At 52.7% G+C, this 25,493-nt stretch overlaps 1 protein-coding gene across 1 annotated transcript; it reads left to right on the top strand.

The window, feature by feature from the left end:
• Positions 1 to 18,845: 18,845 nt before the first annotated feature.
• Positions 18,846 to 24,927, top strand: LOC125524985 (ABC transporter B family member 1). The gene is made up of 4 exons (XM_048690013.1): positions 18,846 to 20,181; positions 20,308 to 20,615; positions 20,713 to 20,936; positions 22,361 to 24,927. The coding sequence occupies exons 1-4, from the start codon at positions 18,992 to 18,994 to the stop codon at positions 24,743 to 24,745; spliced, it is 4,107 nt and encodes a 1,368-aa protein (XP_048545970.1). The 5' UTR covers positions 18,846 to 18,991; the 3' UTR covers positions 24,746 to 24,927.
• The last annotated feature ends 566 nt before the right edge of the window (positions 24,928 to 25,493 follow it).

Raw genomic sequence — 25,493 nt, 5'->3', positions numbered from 1 at the left:
GTTCTTGAACTCCCAAGTGGGCCTCCCCCGTTCCTGCAGGGGGGCGATGCGGCGGCGAAGGAAGTCTGCGCCAACAGCGCCAACAATAAGCCCGGCAAGCCTCAGGCGCAGGATCCTGGTGACGGCAATCTTCAGCCTGGCGTCCTCCGGAGCCATGTCACTCCAATCGCTGCCGCGTGCTACTGGGATTCGGCGTCGGATGGTAAATGGCTGCGGGCTCTCCTCGTCAATCCAGCACCAATCAGCTCTCCACTCCTCCCACTTGCCGCGGAATTCTCCCTCCAGATAGGTCTCTTTCTTGCCGGGCCTTGAGATACAGGCAATCCCGCCGGATAGAGGCTCTCCTCTCTCTACTCGGGGTATGAAAAAGTGGCGGAAGAGGGCTACGTTGGGAAGGACTCCGACAAAGTTTTCGCAGAGGTGTGCGAAAACTGCCATTGTCAGGACGGCGTTGGGGGTGAAGTCAAGGAGATGGAATCCATAGGTGTTCATGATGTCGCATAAGAAATCAGAGAAGGGCGGGCAGAGCCCGCAATAGAAGAACAATGCGAAGAAGGGGTACCCATTCGGAGCCTTCTTCCAAGCGGCGGCGGGGAGAACCTTTGTGCGCGGATGCGCGCGCGTCTCCGCCGACCAGAACAGATAGTAGTTCTCCCTCGGCTCCTTCGCGCCAAGCTTGGGGGGGGGGGAAACGGACCGCTCCTTCCGCAGCGCCGCGAGCCGCTGCGCCTCGGTCGTCTTCACGGTCTTCCCCTTGTCGGCTTTTGGAGCCATGGCGGAAGTAGTGGAGGAGGTCGACGGCGTTGGTGGTGCTAGTGGCGATGGGGGGCGGAGCGCTGCTCTCTCTCTCTCTCTCTCAGCTTTGGGGAGGCAAGGGAGCGGCGGAGATTTCTGAGATTGGGAACGGCAACGGGCGAGTGGGCCAACTGCCCCTGTTTCCCCTGCTTATAAAGGAGGAGGGGGCGGACGTTCCGCATTTCTGAATAAAGAAGCCCCCACGACCTCTCCCACGACGCCGCATTCAATGCGTGCCATTTGGGGAGGGCGCGGTGGATACGGAGTGAGATACGGCGTAACCTAGGCCGCGCGTGCCCGTGCCCTGTTTTGGGCCTGGCCCAACAGCGCTCGGCACCGTGTATGGCCCAGGACCTGGGGCTCCTGTCGGTGTACTAGAGTAGGGGTACCCTAGTATCCCGAACTTGTGCACGGACAGTCGCAGCATCCCGCGGCAAGGCTTGCCGGGTGACCGCCAAGATCCTCCGTGGTTCCTTTGGAGCCATTCAAGAACAAAGTGTCCAAGTCAAGAAGACAAGACCCCGGCAAGAGGAGCTTGCCGGGAAGGCCACTCAAGGCATTTCAAGGAACTTGCCGCGGCGCACCACGCGGTCCGGCAAGACCCGGTGAGCGACAAGCTCCCGGACGCGACAAGACAACGACCGCGGCAAGGCGCTTGCCGCGGCAAGCCACCTCTCCGCGCCCGCGCTCCAGCACATCCACCAACGTGTCGCTCTGGGGTCCTTCCAGGCGTATGTGGCGGAAGGCTGTGCAGCTAGGGACGTGCGGTGGCAAGCGGCGCTGACAAGATCGCCATCGTGGCAAACGGTGGCGCCCCTGGCGGTCCCTTTTCGCACTGTTTAGGCGACACAGACGGGCATTTAAGACCCTTGTCCCCTGCCGTCAGGGTTAGGTATGATACACTGTAGCAGGTAGTTGTGCCTACCACAGCACCTTTCCATTTTTGCCCTTTACCTCCGTTGCCACCTGTCGGTAGCCCCTTGAGCATATAAAAGGAGGCTCGTGTGCAACGTAGAGGGGAGTGAGCCAGTTCGAACACTCACGCTCGGTCTTGCTAGCCGCTGGTGTGTACTGTAGCACTCCGCGCTCCCGAGCTAGAAATCAATACAAAACCACAAAGCAGGAGTAGGGTTTTACGCATCCGTGCGGCCCGAACCTGGGTAAATCGCTCGCGTGCCTCGCCTCGATTTGCTCTTTGCACGATCTCCGCCCCCGCCGAACCGAAAGGGACCCAGCCCGCCGGTCCCATAGGTGCCCGTGGATCAGTACCCCGGCACCCCACCTCGACATCGCCGCGAGCACGAAGTCTCCCCCTGTGCCCCCAGGCCAGCTCCTTCGTCTACGCCGACAGGCCAGCTATCTAGTCAGGGGGGTGCGCGTCTCTTTGTCGGCCAGCTTCTTCGACGACGCTCGCAAGTTGTTCGATAGTTTGCCCCCAAAGTACAAATGGACTCCGTCGACGAGTTCTTTTTCCACAATTTTCTCTGCGACTTCGATTCCTCATCCGGCGATGAGGAGATGGTGGACTCCGTGTCCATGACCACCTTAGTAGACAGCGGCCGTTGTTCCGGGGCTCGATCTTGGGGCACACTCCGGTGTTGGATCGCAACCGAGAGAGAGGACATTTCCTTCTTTGGAAGGACTACTTTCAGACACTTAACCCACTCTTCAAACATCACCAATTCCGATGCCATTTTCGTATGGCTAGGCATGTTTTCAACCGTATTCGGGAGGGGTTGGTCGAATACGATAAGTTTTTCGAGTGCAAAGAGGATGCCCTTGGAAATATTAGCTCCTCCTCTTATTAGAAATGCATTGCAGCCATTCGAATACTTGCATATGGAGAGCCCGGTGATCTCATTGATGAGTACGTCCGTATGAGCGAGTCTACATGCCTAGACTCCATGTACAAGTTCTGCAAGGCTGTGATTGCAGTGTTTTTCCCTGAGTACTTGAGGGAGCTAAATGCTGAAGATACAACCCGCTTGTTGGCGATGAATGCCAGCAAGGGCTTCACAGGGATGCTTGGCAGTATAGACTGCATGCACTAGGAGTGGAAGAACTGCCCTTCTGTTTTGCAAGGGCAGTATAGGGGCCATGTCAAGGCTTGCACTGTCATACTTGAGGTCGTCACGTAAGATCTATGGAACTGGCACTCTTTCTTTGGCATGTCCGGATCGCATAATGATATGAACGTGCTTCAACGCTCGCTTGTGTTTCAAGGCCTATCGAAGGCAAGTGCCCGCCGGTGAATGTTAATATCAACAGCCAGACTATAACAAATGATACTACCTAGTTGACGGTATCTATACTTAGTGGATCACTATTGTGAAGACAATCCTCAACTTTGTCGGAGAGAAGAGGAGGAGATTTGCTCAAGAGCAAGAGAGTGGTAGGAAGGATATCGAGCATACCTTTGGTGTTCTGCAACCTCGATGGGGCATCATTCGGTATCCTGCTAGAACTTGGAGCATCAAGAAATTGTGGGAGATGATGACTGCTTGTGTGATCATGCACAATATGATCGTAGAGAATGAGCGCCCAGAACATATCTACGATCAAGAATTTCTGTTCCAGGGTGACAATGTTGTGCCTGAGCATGCAGGAGTGGCAACGTTTGCATAATTCCCCCAATTTCATTATTAATTTTGTGATTAGGAAACTCACATTCAGCTGCAAGATGATTTAGTTGAGTATATGTGGGCTCATGTTGGCAACCAATAGATGTATTTTATTAAAATGTATTTAAGACCATTTAACTTTTATTCAACTTGTAAACTATGATATATTTATTTGGGTTGTGAAACTATGCTATATTTGTTTGCTTATGAAACTATGCAAAATATGTGTATATTGATTGGAAAATGACGGGAAGATGACCGCGCGGGCAGATACGAGTCATCGTGTTGAGTGCACTGCTGACCCAAACTAAAAACAGGATGGACGCCGAGCGGGCGGTTGATCCAAACGGATACAAAATGGACAAAGCGCGCATCCATTTGGGTGTGTTGGAGACATATTTGGTAATAGAGATTGTCCGAGATTAGATAGAGTTATTTCCATCTTATCTCTATGTAGCGCCCCGAGACCGATGTGCCAGGTGTCTTCTAGTTATTCGTTGTTGTTGCCTTGTCATTGCTTGCGTGTCATGCATCTCATATCATGTCATCATGTGCATTGCATTTGCATACATGTTCGTCTCATGCATCCGAGCATTTTCCCCGTTGTCCATTTTGCAATCTGGCGCTCCTATGTCATCTGGTGTCCCTTTCTACCTCTTTTCGTGTGTGGGTGTTAAACGTTTTCGGATTGGACCGAGACTTGTCGTGCGGCCTTGGTTTACTACCGGTAGACCGCCTATCAAGTTTTGTGCCATTTGGACTTCGTTTGATACTCCAACGGTTAACCAAGGGACCAAAAAGGCCTCGTGTGTGTTGCAGCCCAACACCCCTCCAAGATGGCCCAAAACCCACCAAAACCCCCTCCATCATCTAGAGCGTCCGATCACGATCACGTGGCCGAAAACCGTGCTCAATTTGGAGTCTCCTAACTCCCTCTACCTATATATTTGTGCTCTCCTCCGAAATTTCCGCGCAGTCTAACCCTAGCGTCTTCCTCCTCGCGCCACCAGACATGTCCGCGCCGCAACGGACATGTCCACCGCCATCGGCCACCTCACTCCGGCCAATAGGAATCCGCCACGTCGCCCTCCCCGCCGCCGCAGCCAACTGGGCGCCGCCACCTCAGCGCCTCCTCCCTCTCTCTCCTCCCGTGCCCGTCGCCGGCCCGCGGAGCCCAGGCGGTGCTCGCCCGGGCCCGGATCCGTCCGCCGCCGCACTCGCGCGCCGGTTCGTCAGTGCCGTCGCCGTCCTTCCCCGCCGCCTGCAGCGCACCGCCCCGCCACCGCCGACCGTCACCGGCCGCCTCCTTCGCCGGAGCACCGCCGCCTTCGCCACCCCACCTCGCCGCCGACGAGCTCCACCGCGGCGCCCCCTCGCTGCCCGTGCCGCCCGAGGCCGCCTCGTCGCGTCCGGCCACCGCCGGCGCCGCCCCCTTCCTCCTCTGGCCACCGGAGCTCCGGCCACCTCGCCCGCAGCTCCGGCCTCCTTCTCCGGCGACGATGGACGACTCCAGTGAACAGTGCCCGCGATATCCCGATCTGGATCTGAGAATTCCTCGGTTGACTTTTCTCCCCGAATCCCTAACTTTTTGCATACTTCATCATTCCATAACTTTGCACTCATTGCTCCGATTCGTGTGTGTAGCATATCAAAATGTTCGTCTCGACGAGTACATAATTTCATCTCATTGCATCATTTTCATTTGAGCTCATCTTGATGCCCGAAATGCTGTTGGAAGAGGGCTATGTGATGATTATGTCAGATATGTTTCAGCAAATGGCCTTTTGTCATTTTTGCCATGATTAATGTGTGCATGCTATGTCCCTCCCCTCTACATGTGTTTTGTTATATGTCATGCCATCTTTACAGGGGTGCATGCCATGTATTTTTGTGATCTTGGTGGTGACTAGCACAAGCATGCAAAGTAGCTTACTCAATGATGCTAATTTCAGGGACTTAGAATTTCACTAAGTCCTTGTCCTGATTTTGTTGTTATGCCATATGTTCTTGTTGTTTCCTAGTGATCCGTGCCACTTTTGAGGATGATCAGTAAGGATGTTTTGTTAATATTGTGGTGCTCTATACATCCATGTCTTTGTTTGCAATTATGGAGCACCCTAGCTTGAATCAATCGAGCTCTACTTTTGCTATAAAATGTTCCTGGCAGATTGTTAACATGTTTAGCAATTTTGCCAAGCTTGTTGTTGTTGGTTCGTGCATGCTATGTTGTTGTTCTTGCCATGTCTAGCTTGTATGACATGTCTATTTGATGGGTGTATGCTTAGTTTGTCATGCAATGCCTCGTAGTGAGTGCATCGAGCTCGTAAATATGCCTACTTGTTGACTGTTTTGCCATGCTCCAGTTTTTCACCAAGTCTGAATCTGTTTATGTTTTTGCTATGTTCACATGCTTGCAGTTGTATTTTCTGATCCCTTTTGGCTCATGGTCACTAAGGGACTTTTGTTATGTGCTTTGAGTAGCTTCATGCCATGCCTTGCTTTGCCATGATATGTTCCTGTAGAATGTTGTTTCATTGCTCTAAACATTGCTTCCTGATGATAAATTCCTGTCTTGTTGTTATTTCACTAAGTCTGAAACCTGTTATCATTTGCTCTTTTGCCATGCTTGTTTGAACCTGTTAATGAGTGAATTAGCCGTAGCTCAGTGTTCATATTTTGTCAAGCATCATGAGTGGATTCATGCCATGTATTTTGTTGCCATGTTTGAGTGTTGTAGCATGTAGTTCTTGATGCATTTGGATGGTCTTGTGCTGATTATCGCAGATCGGTGTCATATTTGTTTTGCTTGCCATTTCCAAACCGTGCATCCGATTCCGGTGATCTTTATATCGATTTCAACCGAAATCAACTCCTCTTTCCAGTGGCACTCTTCATTTTCCAAGTTGAGACCAGGTTCAATCATTCCTTTCCAAATCATGCATATGCATCACATACCGCATCCCGCATATCATGCCATGTTCATGTGTTGGTTGTTTACTATGTTGTGTGCTTCTTTCCGGTGTTGATTTCTTCGGGTTGGTTCCGATAACGTCGCATTTGTGAGGAACCGTTCGACTACGTCCGTTTGTCTTCTTCATGGACTGGTTCTTCTTCCTTGCGCGATTTCAGGCAAGATGACCATACCCTCGAAATCACTTCTATCTTTGCTTGCTAGTTGCTCGCTCTTTTGCTATGCCTATGCTGCGATACCTATCACTTTCTTATCATGCCTCCCATATTGTTGAGCCAAGCCTCTAACCCACCTTGTCCTAGCAGACCGTTGTTTGGCTATGTTACCGCTTTGCTCAGCCCCTCTTATAACGTTGTTAGTTGCCGGTGAAGATTGAAACTTGTTCCATGTTTGGAACATGGATATTTGTTGGGATATCACAATATCTCTTATTTAATTAATGCATCTATATACTTGGTAAAGGGTGGAAGGCTCGGCCTTATGCCTGGTGTTTTGTTCCACTCTTGCCGCCCTAGTTTCCGTCATATCGGTGTTATGTTCTCGGATTTTGCGTTCCTTACACGGTTGGGTTATAATGGGAACCCCTTGACAGTTCGCCTTGAATAAAACTCCTCCGGCAAGGCCCAACATTAGTTTTACCATTCGCCACCTAGTCTCTTTTCCCTTGGGTTAGGCCAGCCCAAGGGTCATCTTTGTTTTAACCCCCCCCCCCCCGGGCCAGTGCTTGTCTAAGTGTTGGTTTGCGGCGCCACCTCGGGGAAACTTGAGGGCTGGTTTTAGCTGTACGTAGTGTTCATCCGGTGTTGCCCTGAGAACGAAATATGTGCAGCTCCCATCAGGATGTCGACGCATCGGGCGGTCTTGCTGGACTTGTTTTACCATTGTCGAGGATGTCTTGTAACCGGGATGCCGAGTCTGATCGGATTGTCTTGGGAGAAGGAATATCCTTCGTTGACCATGAGAGCTTGTGATGGGCTAAGTTGGGACACCCCTACAGGGATCGAAAGCCGTGCCCGCGGTTATGGGCAGATGGGAATTTGTTAATGTCCGGTTGTAGAAAACCTGAAGTTTATCTTAATTAAAATGCACCAACCGCGTGTGTAACCGCGATGGTCTCTTCTCGGCGGAGTCCGGGAAGTGAACACAGTGTTGGAGTTATGCTTGACGTATGTTGTTCTAGGATTACTTCTTGATCATAGTTTCTCGACTGTGCTTTGCCTTCTCTTCTCGCTCTCATTTGCGTATGTTAGCCACCATAAATGCTAGTCGCTTGCTGCAGCTCCACCTCATACCTCATACCTTTTACCCTACCTATAAGCTTAAATAGTCTTGATCGCGAGGGTGCGAGATTGCTGAGTCCCCGTGACTCATAGATACTTCCAAAACCAGCTTGCAGGTGCCGTTGAACCGTGCAGGTGACGCAACCAAGCTCAAGGAGGAGCTCGATGAAGATTGTGTTCGCTATGTTGTTCCATTTCTAGTTGATCAGTAGTGGAGCCCAGTCGGGACGATCGGGGATTTGTGTAGCATTTGGGGTAGTCTTCTTTTATTTTGGTTCCGTAGTCGGACCTTGAGTGTATTTGGATGGATGTAATGTTTTATTCATGTAATTGTGTGAAGTGGCGATTGTAAGCCAACTATGTATCTCTTTCCCTTATGTATTACATGGGTTGTGTGAAGATTACCTCACTTGCGACATTGCTTTCAATGCGGTTTTGCCTCTAAGTCGTGCTTCGACACGTAGGAGATATAGCCGCATCGAGGGCGTTACAAGTTGGTATCAGAGCCTTCCCCGACCTTAGGAGCCCCCTGCTTGATCGAATCGTTGGCGTTGTTGAGTCTAGAAAAATGTTTTGAGTCATTTAGGATTATATATATCGGAGAGTAGGATTCTTTTTACTCCTCAGTCCCTTCGTCGCTCTGGTGAGACATCTTGACGTAGAGTTTTTACTCTTCTCTTCTCAAATTTTCACTGAATTTTTTTAGGATCACGCGGGTATCTTGGAATCGTTCTGATGGTTTTGTGATGAGAACGTTGTTCTTGGTGCCTCCTGACATTTTGGGGTTGTAGCAGTGTCCCGGGGAGTTGAGCTCCGAGGTGTTGTCGTCACAATTTTATCATTGCAATTCTGGAATACCTGAGTTTCACCGACATCAAAAATCTCTTTTATGCAGTTGTTGGTGAGATAACCTCGACGCCACCCAGTACTGGGGCGGGAGTTCGGGAGTATTGCCATAACTCGTATAACGGATGCTTTTCGAAGGTTGAGGTAAATGATTTCCGAAGGTTTCTTGGTTATGTGTTGAAGGATGGATACAGCTGGATGTAGGATTTGCTAGTTTTGGGTGAGATATTATGCTTCCCCTGTATCCCCAACACCTGATTGCATAACTAGAAAATTTCGGGAGTTTATAAGTGGGAATTCAAGTAGCTCTTAAGATATCTTTCCGACAGATGTATGATATGAAATTGGGGTTCGACGTCTAGTGGTCCGCCTATCCATGGTTGGTTTTACAGTGGTCTCGTTGTGTCTTAAAGAGTCCTTGGCTATGCCGACTCGGGGACGCTTCGTATGTCATGTGCACTGCCTTGTACATGATGGTGCTGTACGATCGAGCCCGTGTAGGCTCCACCACGAAAACTTCAGACGAAATCTCTATCATATGTTTGTTCCGGCTTATTCTGCAAGCCAATCCTTTGTTTTGTTTTGAGTTGTGGTATTCGAGTTGCTTCAAAGTCAAATGTTGATTCCATACCTTTCCTAAGCGGTGTTCTCATACTCCTATGTGAATACTAATCCTTCTTGATAATCGAGATTGTTATGCCAATCTTGTTCAACCGGTGTGTCTCTCTTCAAGTGGATCCGATCACGTCAACATCCGCAAGATCAACTCAAGTCTTCTCAACGTTGTTTGTTTCATCCGTCCCAAGTTTCCTTTATTTTTCCCCCCCCCCCCCCCCTTTTTTTTCAAGGACTCAGATTTCTTAATCAAGTATCATCTTATTGATGAGAAGTCTCTCCATTCTTTTTCGTTAATGTTCTTATCCGGTGATTCTCATGAAGATTCTAATGGAGCTTCAAGCTCATCATTCTTCGTTCTTTTCTTCTTCGGTGGATTCAAGTCAAGCTTTGTTGATCATACCCCTTTTTCCTCGTTTCAAATACCTTCTCATGCCAGTGCACCTCATATTCATTCATTTCTCGCTATTCAATTGTTCCGGAGCGTTGAAGATATCTCAGAAGACTCGTCTTTTCATTAAAGGTCCGTTCAACCTATTTCGAGATTGTCATCTCATTCTAGCCATTTATTTCAACCGGCGCAATCTCTCTTTTAAATCGTTCAATAGTGTATCTTTTCAGTGGGCCCTAACCCACAAGTCTTTTCCCAGGATCTTACCTGACTCTTCTAATTTTTCTCGGAGCTATCCTCAAATTTCTTTTCAAAGTTCGGCGTAAGAATGATTTATCATCAGTCAAATGCCTTTCTCCAAGATTGGTTAAATTCTTTTCATCGTTGGCTCAATCTCTTCGCTTTTGATTCTTTCGGGGCGTCTAAATAATTCATGGTGGTGTTTCTCATCATAACTCTCAGATTTTGAAGACCGAAGAAGAGTGTTTCCTCTAAATCTTGCTCCATTCTCTACAAAATTCGTGATTATAGCTTGTTGCCATCCTCTCATAATTTGTTTTGATTGTGAGAATTCTTTTCACCTATCCGGAGCAATTCAAGAGTCTTCTCAGTTTGTTATCCGGAGTCCATCAGTTCAGGTTTATTCATTCTCAGCTTTCAGTTGTTCATTCTCCAATCTTACAGGTGCATCGTTCAAGTGATCTATAATCAGTTCGTGATCCCTTCGTTCTCATGTATCTGGATTGTCTCAAGTATCTTCATTCTTTTTATAATTCTTCCCGGTGCTTCTTTATATTTTCATCAATCATTTTCAATTCTTACGGTGGTTCGTTCAAGAGTTTTCTCTTCCTTCTTTATCATATCAATTTATTCGTTGTTTCAACCCTTCCGGTGGTTCGTTCAATACCTTCCCAAGTTGGCGCGATATCTATCTTAATCCTTTCTTCGAAAATAAGTAGTATGCCAAATCCGTTGTTTGTCATCAATTTAAATTGGTGAAGGATATGGATAACGTAATTCTTATTCTTGTTCATCCAAGTGATTAATTCCTTATTCCGGAGGTTCATCAAATTCTCGATTAAAGTTGTCCATCTTTCTTTTCCGGAGCTCAAAGTTATTTCAATTATATCATTCCAAAGATCCATCAAATCATTGCAAGGATTCATCTTGTGTTTTCAACTTCTCTTTCCTTTCGTTAGATCATTCTTTTGTTACCGGAGTTCTTCATGAAGGTTCTACATGATGGTTCTTCAAGGATTTAATTCCTTCTCGAAGTTTTCATCGAGATTATTTTAAGGAGCTCAAGCATTTTTCATCTCGCAATCCGGAGTGCAATTCTTTCTTCCGTATCATTGGAGGTGGTATTATGGCATTCTTGATAATTTGAGTTCATGTTTCATAAGACCATATCAAGCTTATTCTTTTCATTGTTGTTTTTTTCCAACAACTCCGTTCGACCCTTCTCCTAAAGATGTCATTTTAAGATACGTTGTGGTAGAAGTCGGCATTTTCTTCTCCATTCTTTTCTTTCATTTATCTATCTCCTATTTCTTTTCTTCCGGAGGCATTGTGATGTTGCTCTTTTCATCCCATCATCTCGTTTTCTCAAAGATCATGTTCTTTTCATGCTTATTCTATTTAACCGGAGTGTTGTGACCTTTTCACTCAAGTTCTTTTCGCCTTATCAAGCCTTGCACCTCTTTTCAACTGGAGTGTTGTCTGAGATCTTTCTTACCCCTTGTTCCATTCATTCAATAGTTTCGGAGGCAGTGTGTTGTGATTTCATCATGTATCTTCTCATCTTATCAAGTTCTTATTCAATTCCTTTTCTTTTCTATCGGAGTGTTGCCCGAAGTTGCTCTTCATTGTTCACATTTTCTAACAGAGTGTTTTCAACTTCGTTCATCTCTGTTGTATTCTTTTCTCGAAATGGCTTAACCTTTTTCAAGGTTCTATGGTTTCACTCGTTTGTCAAAGAAGCAACTTAAGTTTTACCTCTTCTCTTTCCCTTCCGTTTTCCCTCCGGTGCCATTCTAGATCTCGGGACGAGATCCTCTCGTAGTGGTGGAGTGTTGTAGCGCCCCGAGCCCGATGTGCCAGGTGTCTTCCAGTTATTCGCTGTTGTTTCCTTGTCATTGCCTCCGTGTCATGCATCTCATATCATGTCATCATGTGCATTGCATTTGCATACATGTTCGTCTCATGCATCCGAGCATTTTCCCCGTTGTCTGTTTTGCAATGCGGCGCTCCTATGTCATCCGGTGTCCCTTTCTACCTCTTTTCGTGTGCGGGTGTTAAACGTTTTCGGATTGGACCGAGACTTGTCATGCGGCCTTGGTTTACTACCGGTAGACCGCATGTCAAGTTTCGTGCCATTTGGACTTCGTTTGATACTCCAATGGTTAACCGAGGGACCGAAAAGGCCTCGTGTGTGTTGCAGCCCAACACCCCTCCAAGATGGCCCAAAACCCACCTAAACCCTCTCCATCATCTAGAGCGTTCGATCACGATCGCGTGGCCGAAAACCGTGCTCAATTTAGAGTCTCCTAGCTCCCTCTACTATATATTTGTGCTCTTCTCTGAAATTTCCGCGCAGTCTAACCCTAGCGTCTTCCTCCTCGCGCCACCGGACATGTCCGTGCGGCAACGGACATGTCCACCGCCGCCGGCCACCTCACTCCGGCCAATAGGAATCCGCCACGTCGCCCTCCCCGCCGCCGCAGCCAACCGGGCGCCGCCACCTCAGCGCCTCCTCCCTTTCTCTTCTCCCGCGCCCGCCGCCGGCCCGCGGAGCCCAGACGGGGCCCGCCCCGGCCCGGATCCGTCCGCCGCCGCACTCGCGCGCCCGTGCACGCTGGTTCGTCAGTGCGGCCGTGCCCTTCCCCGCCGCCTGCAGCGTGCCGCCCCGCCACCGCCGACCGTCACCGGCCGCCTCCTCTGCCGGAGCACCGCCGCCTTCGCCGCCCCACCTCGCCGCCGGCGAGCTCCACCGCGGCGCCCCCTCGCTGCCCGCGCCGCCCGAGGCCGCCTCGTCGCGTCCGGCCAGCGCCGGCGCCGCCCCCTTCCTCCTCTGGCCACCGGAGCTCCGGCCACCTCGCCCTCAGCTCCGGCCTCCTTCTCCGGCGACGATGGATGACTCCAGTGAACAGTGCCCGCGATATCCCGATCTGGATCTGAGAATTCCTCAGTTGACTTTTCTCCCCGAAACCCTAACTTTTTGCATACTTCATCATGCCATAACTTTGCACTCGTTGCTCCGATTCGTGCGTGTAGCATATCAAAATGTTCGCCTCGACGAGTACATCATTTCATCTCATTGCATCATTTTCATTTAAGCTCATCTTGATGCCCGAAATGCTGTTGGAAGAGGGCTATGTGATGATTATGTCAGATCTGTTTCAGCAAATGGCCTTTTGTCATTTTTGCCATGATTAATGTGTGCATGCTATGACCCTGAGCTCTACATGTGTTTCGTTATATGTCATGCCATATTTACACGGGTGTATGCCATGTATTTTTGTGATCTTTATGGTGACTAACACAAGCATGCAAAGTAGCTTACTCAATGATGCTGATTTCAGGGACTTAGAATTTCACCAAGTCCTTATCCTGATTTTGTTGTTATGCCATATGTTCTTGTTGTTTCCTAGTTATTCGTGCCTCTTTTGAGGATGATCAGTAAGGATGTTTTGTTAATATTGTGGTGCTCTATCCATCCATGTCTTTGTTTGCAATTATGGAGCACCCTAACTTGAATCAATCGAGCTCTACTTTTGATATAAAATGTTCCTGACAGATTGTTAACATGTTTAGCAATTTTGCCAAGCTTGTTGTTGTTGGTCCGTGCATGCTATGTTGTTGTTCTTGCCATGTCTAGCTTCTATGTCATGTCTATTTGATGGGTGTATGCTTAGTTTTCATGCAATGCCTCGTAGTGAGTGCATCGAGCTCGTAAACATGCCTACTTGTTAATTGTTTTGCCATGCTCCAGTTTTTCACTAAGTCTGAATCTGTTTATGTTTTTGCTATGTTCACATGCTTGCAATTATATTTTCTGATCCCTTTTGGCTCATGGTCACTAAGGGACTTTTGTTATGTGCTTTGAGTAGCTTCATGCCATGCCTTGCTTTGCCATGATATGTTCCTGTAGAATGTTGTTTCATTGCTCTAAACATTGCTTCCTGATGATAAATTCCTGTCTTGTTGTTATTTCACTAAGTCTGAAATCTGTTATCATTTGCTCTTTTTCCATGCTTGTTTGAACCTGTTAATGAGTGAATTAGCCATAGCTCAGTGTTCATATTTTGTCAAGCATCATGAGTGGATTCATGCCATGTATTTTTTTGCCATGTTTGAGTGTTGTAGCATGTAGTTCTTGATGCATTTGGATGGTCTTGTGATGATTATCGCAGATCGGTGTCATATTTGTTTTGCTTGCCATTTCCAAACCGTGCATCCGATTCCGGTGATCTTTATATCGATTTCAACCGAAATCGACTCCTCTTTCCAGTGGCACTCTTCATTTTCCAAGTTGAGACCAGGTTCAATCATTCCTTTCCAAATCATGCATATGCATCACATACCGCATCCCGCATATCATGCCATGTTAATGTGTTGGTTGTTAACTATGTTGTGTGCTTCTTTCCGGTGTTGCTTTCTTCGGGTTGGTTCCAATAACGTCGCGTTTGTGAGGAACCGTTCGACTACATCCGTTTGTCTTCTTCATGGACTCGTTCTTCTTCCTTGCGGGATTTCAGGCAAGATGACCATACCCTCGAAATCACTTCTATCTTTGCTTGCTAGTTGCTCGCTCTTTTGCTATGCCTATGCTGTGATACCTACCACTTGCTTATCATGCCTCCCATATTGTTGAGCCAAGCCTCTAACCCACCTTATCCTAGCAGACCGTTGTTTGGCTATGTTACGGCTTTGCTGAGCCCCTCTTATAGCGTTGTTAGTTGCAGGTGAAGATTGAAGCTTGTTCCATGTTTGGAACATGGATATTTGTTGGGATATCATAATATCTCTTATTTAATTAATGCATCTATATACTTGGTAAAGGGTGGAAGGCTCGGCCTTATGCCTGATGTTTTGTTCCACTCTTGCCGCCCTAGTTTCCGTCATATCGGTGTTATGTTCCCGGATTATGCGTTCCTTACACGGTTGGGTTATAATGGGAACCCCTTGACAGTTCGCCTTGAATAAAACTCCTCCAGCAAGGCTCAACATTGGTTTTACCATTCGCCACCTACTCTCTTTTTCCTTGGCTTAGGCCAGCCCAAGGGTCATCTTTATTTTAACCCCCCGGGCCAGTGCTTGTCTAAGTGTTGGTCCGAAGCAGAGCCACTTGCGGCGCCACCTTGGGGAAACTTGAGGACTGGTTTTAGCTGTACGTAGTGTTCATCCGGTGTTGCCCTGAGAACGAGATATGTGCAGCTCCCATCAGGATGTCGGCGCATCGGGCGGTCTTGCTGGACTTGTTTTACCATTGTCGAGGATGTCTTGTAACCGGGATGCCGAGTCTGATCGTATTGTCTTGGGAGAAGGAATATCCTTCGTTGACCGTGAGAGCTTGTGATGGGCTAAGTTGGGACACCCCTGCAGGAATTTGAAGTTTCGAAAGCTGTGCCCGCGGTTATGGGCAGATGGGAATTTGTTAATGTCCGGTTGTAGAAAACCTGAAGTTTATCTGAATTAAAATGTACCAACCGCGTGTGTAACCGTGATGGTCTCTTCTCGGCGGAGTTCGGGAAGTGAACACGGTGTTGGAGTTATGCTTGACGTAGGTTGTTCTAGGATCACTTCTTGATCATAGTTTCTCGACCGTGCTTTGCCTTCTCTTTTCACTCTCATTTGCGTATGTTAGCCACCATAAATGCTAGTCGCTTGCTGCAGCTCCACCTCATACCTTTTACCCTACCTATAAGTTTAAATAGTCTTGATCGCGAGGGTGCGAGATTGCTGAGTCCTCGTGAGTCACAAATACTTCCAAAACCAGCTTGCAGGTGTCGTTGAACCGTGCAGGTGACGCAACCAAGCTCAAGGAGGAGCTCGATGAAGATTGTGTTCGCTATGTTGTTCCGTTTCCAGTTGATCAGTAGTGGAGTCCAGTCGGGACGATCGGGGATCTGTGTAGCATTTGGGGTAGTCTTCTTTTATTTTGGTTCCGTAGTCGGACCTTGAGTGTATTTGGATGGATGTAATGTTTTATTCATGTAATTGTGTGAAGTGGCGATTGTAAGCCAACTATGTATCTCTTTCCCTTATGTATTACATGGGTTGTGTGAAGATTACCTCACTTGCGACATTGCTTTCAATGCGGTTATGCCTCTAAGTTGTGCTTCAACACGTAGGAGATATAGCCGCATCAAGGATGTTACACTCTAGGAGGTGTTTTGCCTTTCAAACCTTGTACTCAATATATACTCGCCCTCGAGGCTCAATAATCCATCATATTCCGCCAATCTCCTCCCTATTCCTTCTAACACGGTATCAGTCTAATCGATCCAAACCCTATCCGTCGCCCGACGCATCCACTCCGCGCCGCCCCAGGGGTGGTCGGCCTTCATGATCGCCGCCGGAGGCCGCGCCGCCCGTACCTAGAGTTCGTCCGCCGGTCGTGTTGACCGGGTGCTCTAAAGAGTCTTTTTCTCGAGCCCTTACTTCGGTTTTTTCTCTCTCCCGCCGGCCATCTTGATCGGCATTTTTCTTTTTGTTTTCCGATCTATGCTTGATCGGTTTGTGTCGCCTGCCGCCGCTGTCGACCCCTGCGCGTCTCTACTTCGACCCCCGCGCGACCAGCTGGCCTCTCCTCTGACCCGGCGGTCATGCGCGCCGAGGCGGCCCGTCAGGGGTCTGCCGCCGTCCGCGCATCGGCCCGCCCGTTGCCTTGCACCGGCCGTCTCCGCCATGCTTCGACCGGACTCCTACTTTGCCCCGACCCGCGGCCTCGCGCCATGCGGCGGCCCATCATAGACGTTGTTCGCGCGCTGACCCGCCCATCGATCCATACCATCCGCCTCCGCCGTGTCTGCATGGCGGCCCTGCAGTCTACCTCGCCAGCCTCGTCCCCAGCTGTGTCAGGCTCGTCGGCTGCCTCAGCTCGGGTGCCGCTGCTACGTTGGTCGCTCAGGCCTCGCTACCCGAGTGCCTGCACTGACGCACTCGTCCGCATGTCGCCTCGCGCCGTCCGTCATCGCCGGCCTCATCTTGGAATCCGCCGCCACCCCGCCTCTACGGTGTCCTTGACCTCGCGCGCGATCGACTTGATCACCCGCTCATCGCCGCGATCCTTCTCATCTACGCCACGTGACGGACCTGGCGCGTCGGTTGCGCGCGCCTTCGCAGGTCCGGTGAAGATCGTCCCCGTGTTCAGCGCGCCCCTCTACCGATCGAGCAACGGACTGCCGCCGCGTCACCCCGTTGGGCCGCAGCGCCGCCGCCCCGTGGTTCTCCTCGCGACTGCATCGACTCGCCCGTCGCCGCTGCGTTGCCCCTCGGGCCGTAGTGTCGCGATACGTGGTCCCCGCTGCCACCCTAAGGAAGTCCCCGCGGTTGCACCGACCCGCGCTCCGCCGCCCCTTCGGGCTGTAGCGCCGCGGCCCGCGGTCCCCACTGCCGTCCCGAGGTCTTCCCGCCGTTGCCCCGTCCCGCCTGCTGTCGCCGCTGCATCGCCCCTTCGGACCGTAGCGCCGCGGCCCGCGGTCCATCGCCGTCCCCGCGCGTCGACCTCTCGTGGTATGCGTCGCGCCTCCTTCCTTGGCGCAGGAACGCCATCGTCCGTACCGATCTTCGTCACACTGTCGGGTTTCTCGCCTACTTCGAGCACCACCGCCGCTCTACTAACCTAGCCGCTGCCGCCACTGTCAGGCCGCCGTCGCCGCTCTTCTTCGGCCGCTACCGTCGCTACCTCTATAGCCGCCGCCGTCCGTCCGTCCACCCCTTGGTCTTCGTCCAAGCACCAGCCCATCGCCAGCGTCGCCATCATCTACCCGACCACTTCGTCTACCCCGACCACTTCGTCTAGTCCGACCACCGTTGGTCATTGGCTCCGCGCCAATGGAACGCCGCAATCGTAGTCGAATTCTTCTTTGCTGGCCTCTCCAACTTCTCCGACATGGCGTACAACTCGTGCAGGTCCCCGTCTCCGCATGCCCGATGCTGGCAACACCGGTGCGTGCCTTCATCCACGACGTGTCCCCGGGCTTGGCAAGCCTGGTCGGCGCTTCGTCAACTTCGTCTTCGCCTGTCTACGCATGCGCGGTGCTGGCAACACCGATGCATGCCTCCGTCTACGACGTGTCCCCTGGTTTGGCACACCCGGTGTGACGCCTCGTCAACACCATCCTCCTTCTGGCGCACTACTCCCTCGACAGCACTGTGCCTATGACTAACTCGGCGCCTCCTTGTGGTCGCGACACCATGGCGACTCCCTCGACACCGGCTACCCGGCTCGACATCGACCGTGGCGTTCTGCACGGCTACCTCGACCACGGCTCCACCACCCTACGCTCTCGGCTACCTCAACATCGGCACAAAGGGTTATCATCCGCTTGAGCAACTCGTCGGCTTCCTCTACAGTCAACGCGTCCGCAACGCGACACCGTCTGCGACGCTCCCGCTACGACTGCGGGGGGGTGTCAGCCCGCCGGCTGCTATTCTCTCCAGTCTGACCGTCCGCGACGGTCATGTTGTTCGCCACGCTACCGCTACGACTGCGGGGATGTTAGATAGAGTTATTTCCATCCTATCTCTAGAAGGTGTCTTGCCCTCAAGTCTTGTACTCAATATATAGTCGGCTTCGAGCCTCAATAATCCATCATATTCCGCAAATCTCCCCACTCTTCCTTGGTGGACGCATTGAAGTTGCTCTAACGTGCACTGCACGCCTCTCGAGAAGTCATTTGAGGGCACCACACCGGTACTGGTAGGAACTCAGGAAAGAATAACCAGTGCACTGTACGGGGAAGTGTGCCGCGAGCATCTTCATTGAGAAAGTCGTGGGAAAAAGGAAAGTGCGCTCAACATGCAGTTTCCACTGACTCACGATTATGGACGTAAACAAATTACTACAGAGATGGGATTTGATTCTTTTGCTAAAGAAACATTATGGATAGGAATGTGAGTGTATGTATGTCTTTGTGAGTATGTGCATTTTGTACCGTGTTAAAGAAAATGTGGAGTATATAAATAGGATTGGGGGTGGGGTGAGACGTAGAGAGGGGAATAATTCATGCCAAATGGGCCCTTGTCCCCATTGTAGATCCCTACCCATCTTATAAGCAGGAAGGGGATGGAGAAGCAGCAGCCTCTGCCAGTCCCCCCCCCCCCCCCCCCCCCCCCCCACCCACACACACACACGCACTTGACAAGACGAGACGGAGGCGCGAAACAGAGGAGAGGAGAGCAGAGGAGAGCAGAGGGATAGGGAGGGAGGAGTTCTCCGGCTCCCCCTCCGTGCCTTGCCGTCCCGATGTCTAGCGACCCTGAAGAGATCAAGGCTCGCGTCGTCGTCCACGGCGCCGACGCCGCCGACGAGTGGGCCCGCCCGGAGCTCGAGGCCTTCCACCTCCCCTCCACCTCCCAGCCCCCACACTTGTTCCACCCACCGCACCCAGAGCCAGAAGCAGCAGAGCAATCCACGCCAGCACCGGCCGTGGCAGCAGCTACCACCAACAATGCGTCTGGTTCCCCCCCTCCTCCCCCCGCGCCACTGGAGACGGAGCAGCTTCCGCCCAATGCCAAGCCGCCTGCCGACGAGAAGCCGCCCCCTCCGGCGCCGGCGGCCGCCCTGCGCGACTTGTTCCGCTTCGCCGACGGCCTAGATCGCGTCCTCATGGCCGTGGGCACGCTCGGCGCCCTCGTCCACGGCTGCTCCCTCCCCGTCTTCCTCCGCTTCTTCGCCGACCTCGTCGACTCCTTCGGCTCCCACGCCGACGACCCGGACACCATGGTCCGCCTCGTCGTGAAGTACGCCTTCTACTTCCTCGTCGTGGGCGCCGCCATCTGGGCGTCGTCCTGGGCCGAGATTTCCTGCTGGATGTGGACCGGCGAGCGGCAGTCCACTCGGATGCGGATCCGGTACCTCCAGGCGGCGCTCAAGCAGGACGTCTCCTTCTTCGACACCGACGTGCGCACCTCCGACGTCATCTATGCCATCAACGCCGACGCTGTCATGGTCCAGGACGCCATCAGCGAGAAGCTCGGCAACCTCATCCACTACATGGCCACCTTCGTCGCCGGCTTCGTCGTCGGCTTCACCGCAGCGTGGCAGCTCGCGCTCGTCACGCTCGCCGTCGTGCCGCTCATCGCCGTCATCGGCGGCCTCACTGCCGCCACCATGGGCAAGCTCTCCTCCAAGAGCCAGGACGCGCTGTCCAGCGCCAGCAACATCGCGGAGCAGGCCCTGTCGCAGATACGAGTCGTGCAGTCGTTCGTGGGTGAGGAGCGGGTGGCGCAGGCCTACTCGGCGGCGCTAGCCGTGGCGCAGAGCATCGGCTACCGGAACGGCTTTGCCAAGGGCCTCGGGCTGGGCGGCACCTACTTCACCGTCTTCTGCTGCTACGCTCTGCTCCTCTGGTACGGCGGGCACCTCGTTCGCGGTCACCACACCAACGGCGGGCTGGCCATCGCCACCATGTTCTCCGTCATGATCGGCGGACTGTAAGTCTTCCGTCTTATTACTCCTCTCCTCTCCTCTTTATTTTTTTATTTATAAGGAGAGGAGAGGACACCTTGCCGCCGCTGAAAGGGAAGATGCATTGATGGATTCTTGTGTTGTGCGAGCAGCGGTCTTGGGCAGTCGGCGCCGAGCATGGCGGCGTTTGCCAAGGCGAGGGTTGCGGCCGCGAAGATCTTCCGTATCATCGACCACACGCCAGGCATCACCAAGGAAGGCGTAGAGCTGGAGTCGGTGACCGGGCGTCTGGAGCTGAGGAACGTGGAGTTCGCGTACCCGTCCCGGCCGGACACGCCGATTCTGCGCCGCTTCTCTCTAAGCGTACCGGCCGGGAAGACGATCGCTCTGGTTGGCAGCTCTGGCTCCGGGAAGAGTACGGTGGTGTCCCTGATCGAGAGGTTCTACGACCCGAGTTCAGGTCTGACTGACTCTCAAGTTTTCTTTCTTACTCGATTATTAATTTACATTACATTTGGAAGGAGTGAGATAGTAGGCGCTTGTTAAAATGCGAGCAGGGCAAATCATGCTTGACGGTGTCGAGCTCAAGGATCTGAAGCTGCGGTGGCTGCGGTCGCAGATCGGCCTGGTGAGCCAGGAGCCGGCGCTGTTCGCGACGAGCATCAGGGAGAACCTGCTGCTTGGGAGGGAGGAGGCGAGCCAGGTGGAGATGGAGGAGGCCGCCAGGGTCGCCAACGCCCACTCCTTCATCATCAAGCTCCCCGACGGCTACGACACGCAGGTCCGTCCGTCCGTTGGTCACTCCGGCAATCATATCATATTAGATTCATCCCGCGCCAGCGCCGCGCGTGCTAGCTTCTTCCTTTTTATCCGCCCGATCCGTGCGCCATTAGGCTGGCATAGTAGATAGCTCTGCCCTTTCCACCATCCTTTTTTCCTCATCACACCCATCATTGGCCCCTTTGCCGTGGAGTAGATAGAGGAGAGTAGCTAGCTAGATACCCCCGGCTCAGATCGGATGCTTGGTGCTCCATTTGTTTGTTTGTTAGGCAACAACATCACATGATGACACCTTCTCTACTGGGCTCCATCACAGTCACAGGGCCCATTGTTACTAGTGCAATACTATTTCACCACGAAGAAGAAGAAGAAGCAATTGTTTGTTTGTTATAGGAGCATGTTGCTTTAAATAAATGCTGTTAGGAGTTGGTAACAGTTAGTACGTACCTGCCTGCCTGCCTCCTCCATTTTCGAAAAGTCCCTTTCTCACCACAAGCAGCTGAGCCGAGAATGGACCATGATTTCACACCACTCTTTTGCTGCCTCTTTATTCCGCTCCAGCCTAGCAGTAAGGCTGGTCATAGTAGGGAGTAACTTATACCAGTATCATGCATATGACACTAGTCTAAGTTACTATCTTCATAATGCAAAGTAATTAAATAGTAGTGTCATAGATGGTTTCATTTAGTAGCTCATAGACTCATTTTACCACAAGCACCTCTTTTCTCATTAAATACTTGTCACATAAGCAAAATTATCTTAGGATATGTTAAGTTACTATCTAAGTTACCCTACTATGGCTAGCTTAAGAGGCCTCCAGCAGTAAACTAATTTCAGGTCGGCGTTTTGTCAGGAATGTCGAGTTGATCTCACAAGATTCAAGCATGCTTTGTCCAGTAGTACGTTCCTTTTATTATTTTTTCAGCAGTGGCAGTGGCACAGCACTTACTTGACCAAAAGCTGCCATTGATAATTGTTGACATATAATGGGCTGGCTAGTTTCTTTTATTAGATTGGTCTTTTGATTGCATTGGCTAGAGCACGCACTTTTATATGGTATCGGAGCCAAAAGGTCTTGAGTTCGAGATCCAGTCTAATCTCTTTCATTAGATCGGTTTTTTGGTTGCATTGACTAGACAATGCACTTGTACAATAATTGATCGAAGCAAGCACATGGTCTACTGATCCAAGCTCCCTTCCCTAGTACTCCATCGACATCGACACCGATCCCATCACATGGATGGCACCATGCCCTGGCTCTACTCCCAGTCAAAATTCCACCATAAACAATTCAATTCTGTCACATTCTACAAAATTAAGCTGGCCTCCAGTCAAAATTCCCACATAAACAAGCGCACATGCATACATACGACACGACCCTAGAGTAGTACTGACAAGTCAATATGTTTGAACATGGTGATACAGGTGGGGGAGCGCGGCCTGCAGCTCTCCGGCGGCCAGAAGCAGCGGATCGCCATCGCCCGTGCGATGCTCAAGAACCCGGCCATCCTCCTCCTGGACGAGGCCACCAGCGCGCTGGACTCCGAGTCCGAGAAGCTCGTGCAGGAGGCGCTGGACCGCTTCATGATCGGCCGCACCACCCTTGTCATCGCGCACAGGCTCTCAACCATCCGCAAGGCCGACCTCGTTGCCGTCCTGCAGGCTGGCGCCGTGTCCGAGATGGGCGCGCACGACGACCTCATGGCCAGAGGGGACAGCGGCGCGTACGCCAAGCTCATCCGCATGCAGGAGCAGGCGCACGAGGCGGCCATCGTCAGCGCCAGGAGGAGCAGCGCAAGGCCCTCCAGCGCCCGCAACTCCGTCAGCTCACCCATCATGATGCGCAACTCCTCCTACGGCCGCTCGCCCTACTCCCGCCGCCTCTCCGACTTCTCCACCGCCGACTTCAGCCTGTCCGTCATACATGACCCGGCCGCCCACCGGATGGGCATGGGCATGGGCATGGGAATGGAGAAGCTCGCGTTCCGTGCGCAGGCCAGCTCCTTCTGGCGGCTGGCCAAGATGAACTCGCCCGAGTGGGGCTACGCGCTCGCCGGCTCCGTGGGGTCCATGGTGTGCGGCTCCTTCAGCGCCATCTTCGCTTACATCCTCAGCGCGGTGCTCAGCATCTACTACACGCCGGACCCGAGGCACATGGACCGGGAGATCGCCAAGTACTGCTACCTCCTCATCGGCATGTCCTCTGCCGCGCTGCTCTTCAACACCGTGCAGCACCTCTTCTGGGACACGGTGGGCGAGAACCTCACCAAGCGCGTGCGCGAGAAGATGCTCACGGCGGTGCTCCGCAACGAGATGGCCTGGTTCGACATGGAGGCCAATGCCAGCGCGCACATCGCTGCCAGGCTGGCGCTGGACGCCCAGAACGTGCGCTCCGCCATCGGGGACCGCATCTCCATCATCGTGCAGAACTCGGCGCTTATGCTCGTCGCATGCACGGCCGGGTTCGTCCTGCAGTGGCGCCTCGCGCTCGTGCTCCTCGCCGTCTTCCCACTCGTCGTCGGCGCCACCGTCCTGCAGAAGATGTTCATGAAGGGTTTCTCGGGTGACCTGGAAGGCGCGCACGCCAAGGCGACGCAGATTGCGGGGGAGGCGGTGGCCAACGTGCGCACCGTGGCGGCGTTCAACTCGGAGGACAAGATCACGAGGCTCTTCGAGGCCAACCTGCAGAGGCCGCTCCGTCGCTGCTTCTGGAAGGGCCAGATCGCGGGCATCGGCTACGGTGTGGCGCAGTTCCTGCTGTACGCGTCCTACGCGCTGGGCCTGTGGTACGCTGCGTGGCTGGTGAAGCACGGCATCTCCGACTTCTCCAAGACCATCCGCGTCTTCATGGTGCTCATGGTCTCCGCCAACGGTGCCGCCGAGACGCTGACGCTGGCGCCGGACTTCATCAAGGGCGGGCGGGCCATGCAGTCGGTGTTCGAGACCATCGACCGCAAGACGGAGATCGAGCCCGACGACGTGGACGCCGCAGCCGTCCCCGAGCGTCCCAGGGGCGACGTGGAGTTGAAGCACGTCGACTTCTCGTACCCGTCGCGGCCGGACGTTCAGGTGTTCCGGGACCTGAGCCTCCGCGCCCGCGCAGGCCGGACGCTGGCGCTGGTGGGGCCCAGCGGGTGCGGCAAGAGCTCCGTGCTGGCGCTCATCCAGCGCTTCTACGAGGCCAGCTCCGGGCGCGTGCTCCTGGACGGCAAGGACATCCGCAAGTACAACCTCAAGGCGCTGCGGCGAGTGGTGGCCATGGTGCCGCAGGAGCCGTTTCTTTTCGCCGGCACCATCCACGACAACATCGCCTACGGGCGCGAGGGCGCGACCGAGGCGGAGGTGGTGGAGGCGGCAACGCAGGCCAACGCGCACAAGTTCGTGTCGGCGCTGCCGGAAGGGTACAAGACGTGCGTCGGGGAGCGCGGGGTGCAGCTGTCGGGAGGGCAGCGCCAGCGGATCGCCATCGCGCGAGCGCTGGTGAAGCAGGCGGCCATCATGCTGCTGGACGAGGCGACGAGTGCGCTGGACGCCGAGTCGGAGCGGTGCGTGCAGGAGGCGCTGGACCGGGCCAGGCCAGGGTCAGGGCGAACGACCATCGTGGTGGCGCACCGCCTGGCCACGGTGCGGAACGCGCACACCATCGCGGTCATCGACGACGGCAAGGTGGTGGAGCAAGGGTCGCACTCGCACCTGCTCAACCATCACCCCGACGGATGCTACGCGCGGATGCTGCAGCTGCAGCGCCTCACGCCCCACACCCTTGCCGTGCCCGGACCCGGACCCGGATCCTCTGCATCCAACGTTTGATACATCTTCCACGCACGGTTCCACTCGCGTTTTGCTTTAGGATCTTCTTTTCTTCTAAAAAATTTGCGAAAATTTGTTGCTGGCTGGCGGATTGGTTGGAGGGTGGTCACAATTGACAAGCCGTATGTGCTGCCAATGCCATGATCCGTATTACACCACAAGAGAATCCAATTCATCCTCCACGACCCCTCATGTGTCGGTCCACGTGACGGTGGCCCTATTTCTCAAACCCCCGCCCGATCAATACACATTTTTTTTCTCTTGGCACTTTATTGCATATATAGGTGACAATGTTACATCATTTAGATCATGCGATAATAGTAAGCTAGGAGGACCGTATAAAACTTTTGAGTCATAAGAGCAACTCCAATGGAGCGACCTATTTCGTCCGCTCGCGTCCGTTTGGGTCGGCGCGGACAAAAGTGGCGGCCCAACGTGTCGACCCAAACGGACGCGCGTTCGTTTTTCATCCGCGGGAGACTCATTCCAGGCCTAATTTTGAGCCGGATTTGCGTCGGCGCGGACACGAGACGGACGCGCGCGCCTACTCCTCTCCCCGGTCCCGTCTGTCGGTGGCAGCCATCACCATTTTCCCCCATTTTCCCCAAAAACGCCCCCCGCCCGCGCGCGCCCCCGCCCCCCCAACCAGCCATGGAGGACACCATCGACCTCGACGCCGCCGCCGCCGGCCTCGCCTCCCTCGTCTCGTCCGGCGCCGTCGCCCCCTCCGGGAAAGGCAAGCCTCGTG

Source organism: Triticum urartu, chromosome 7 (assembly GCF_003073215.2).
Source record: "Triticum urartu cultivar G1812 chromosome 7, Tu2.1, whole genome shotgun sequence".
Taxonomy (NCBI): Eukaryota; Viridiplantae; Streptophyta; class Magnoliopsida; order Poales; family Poaceae; genus Triticum; species Triticum urartu.
The sequence above is the reverse complement of the archived record's forward strand: the minus strand, read 5'-3'. Positions and strand labels throughout refer to the sequence as shown.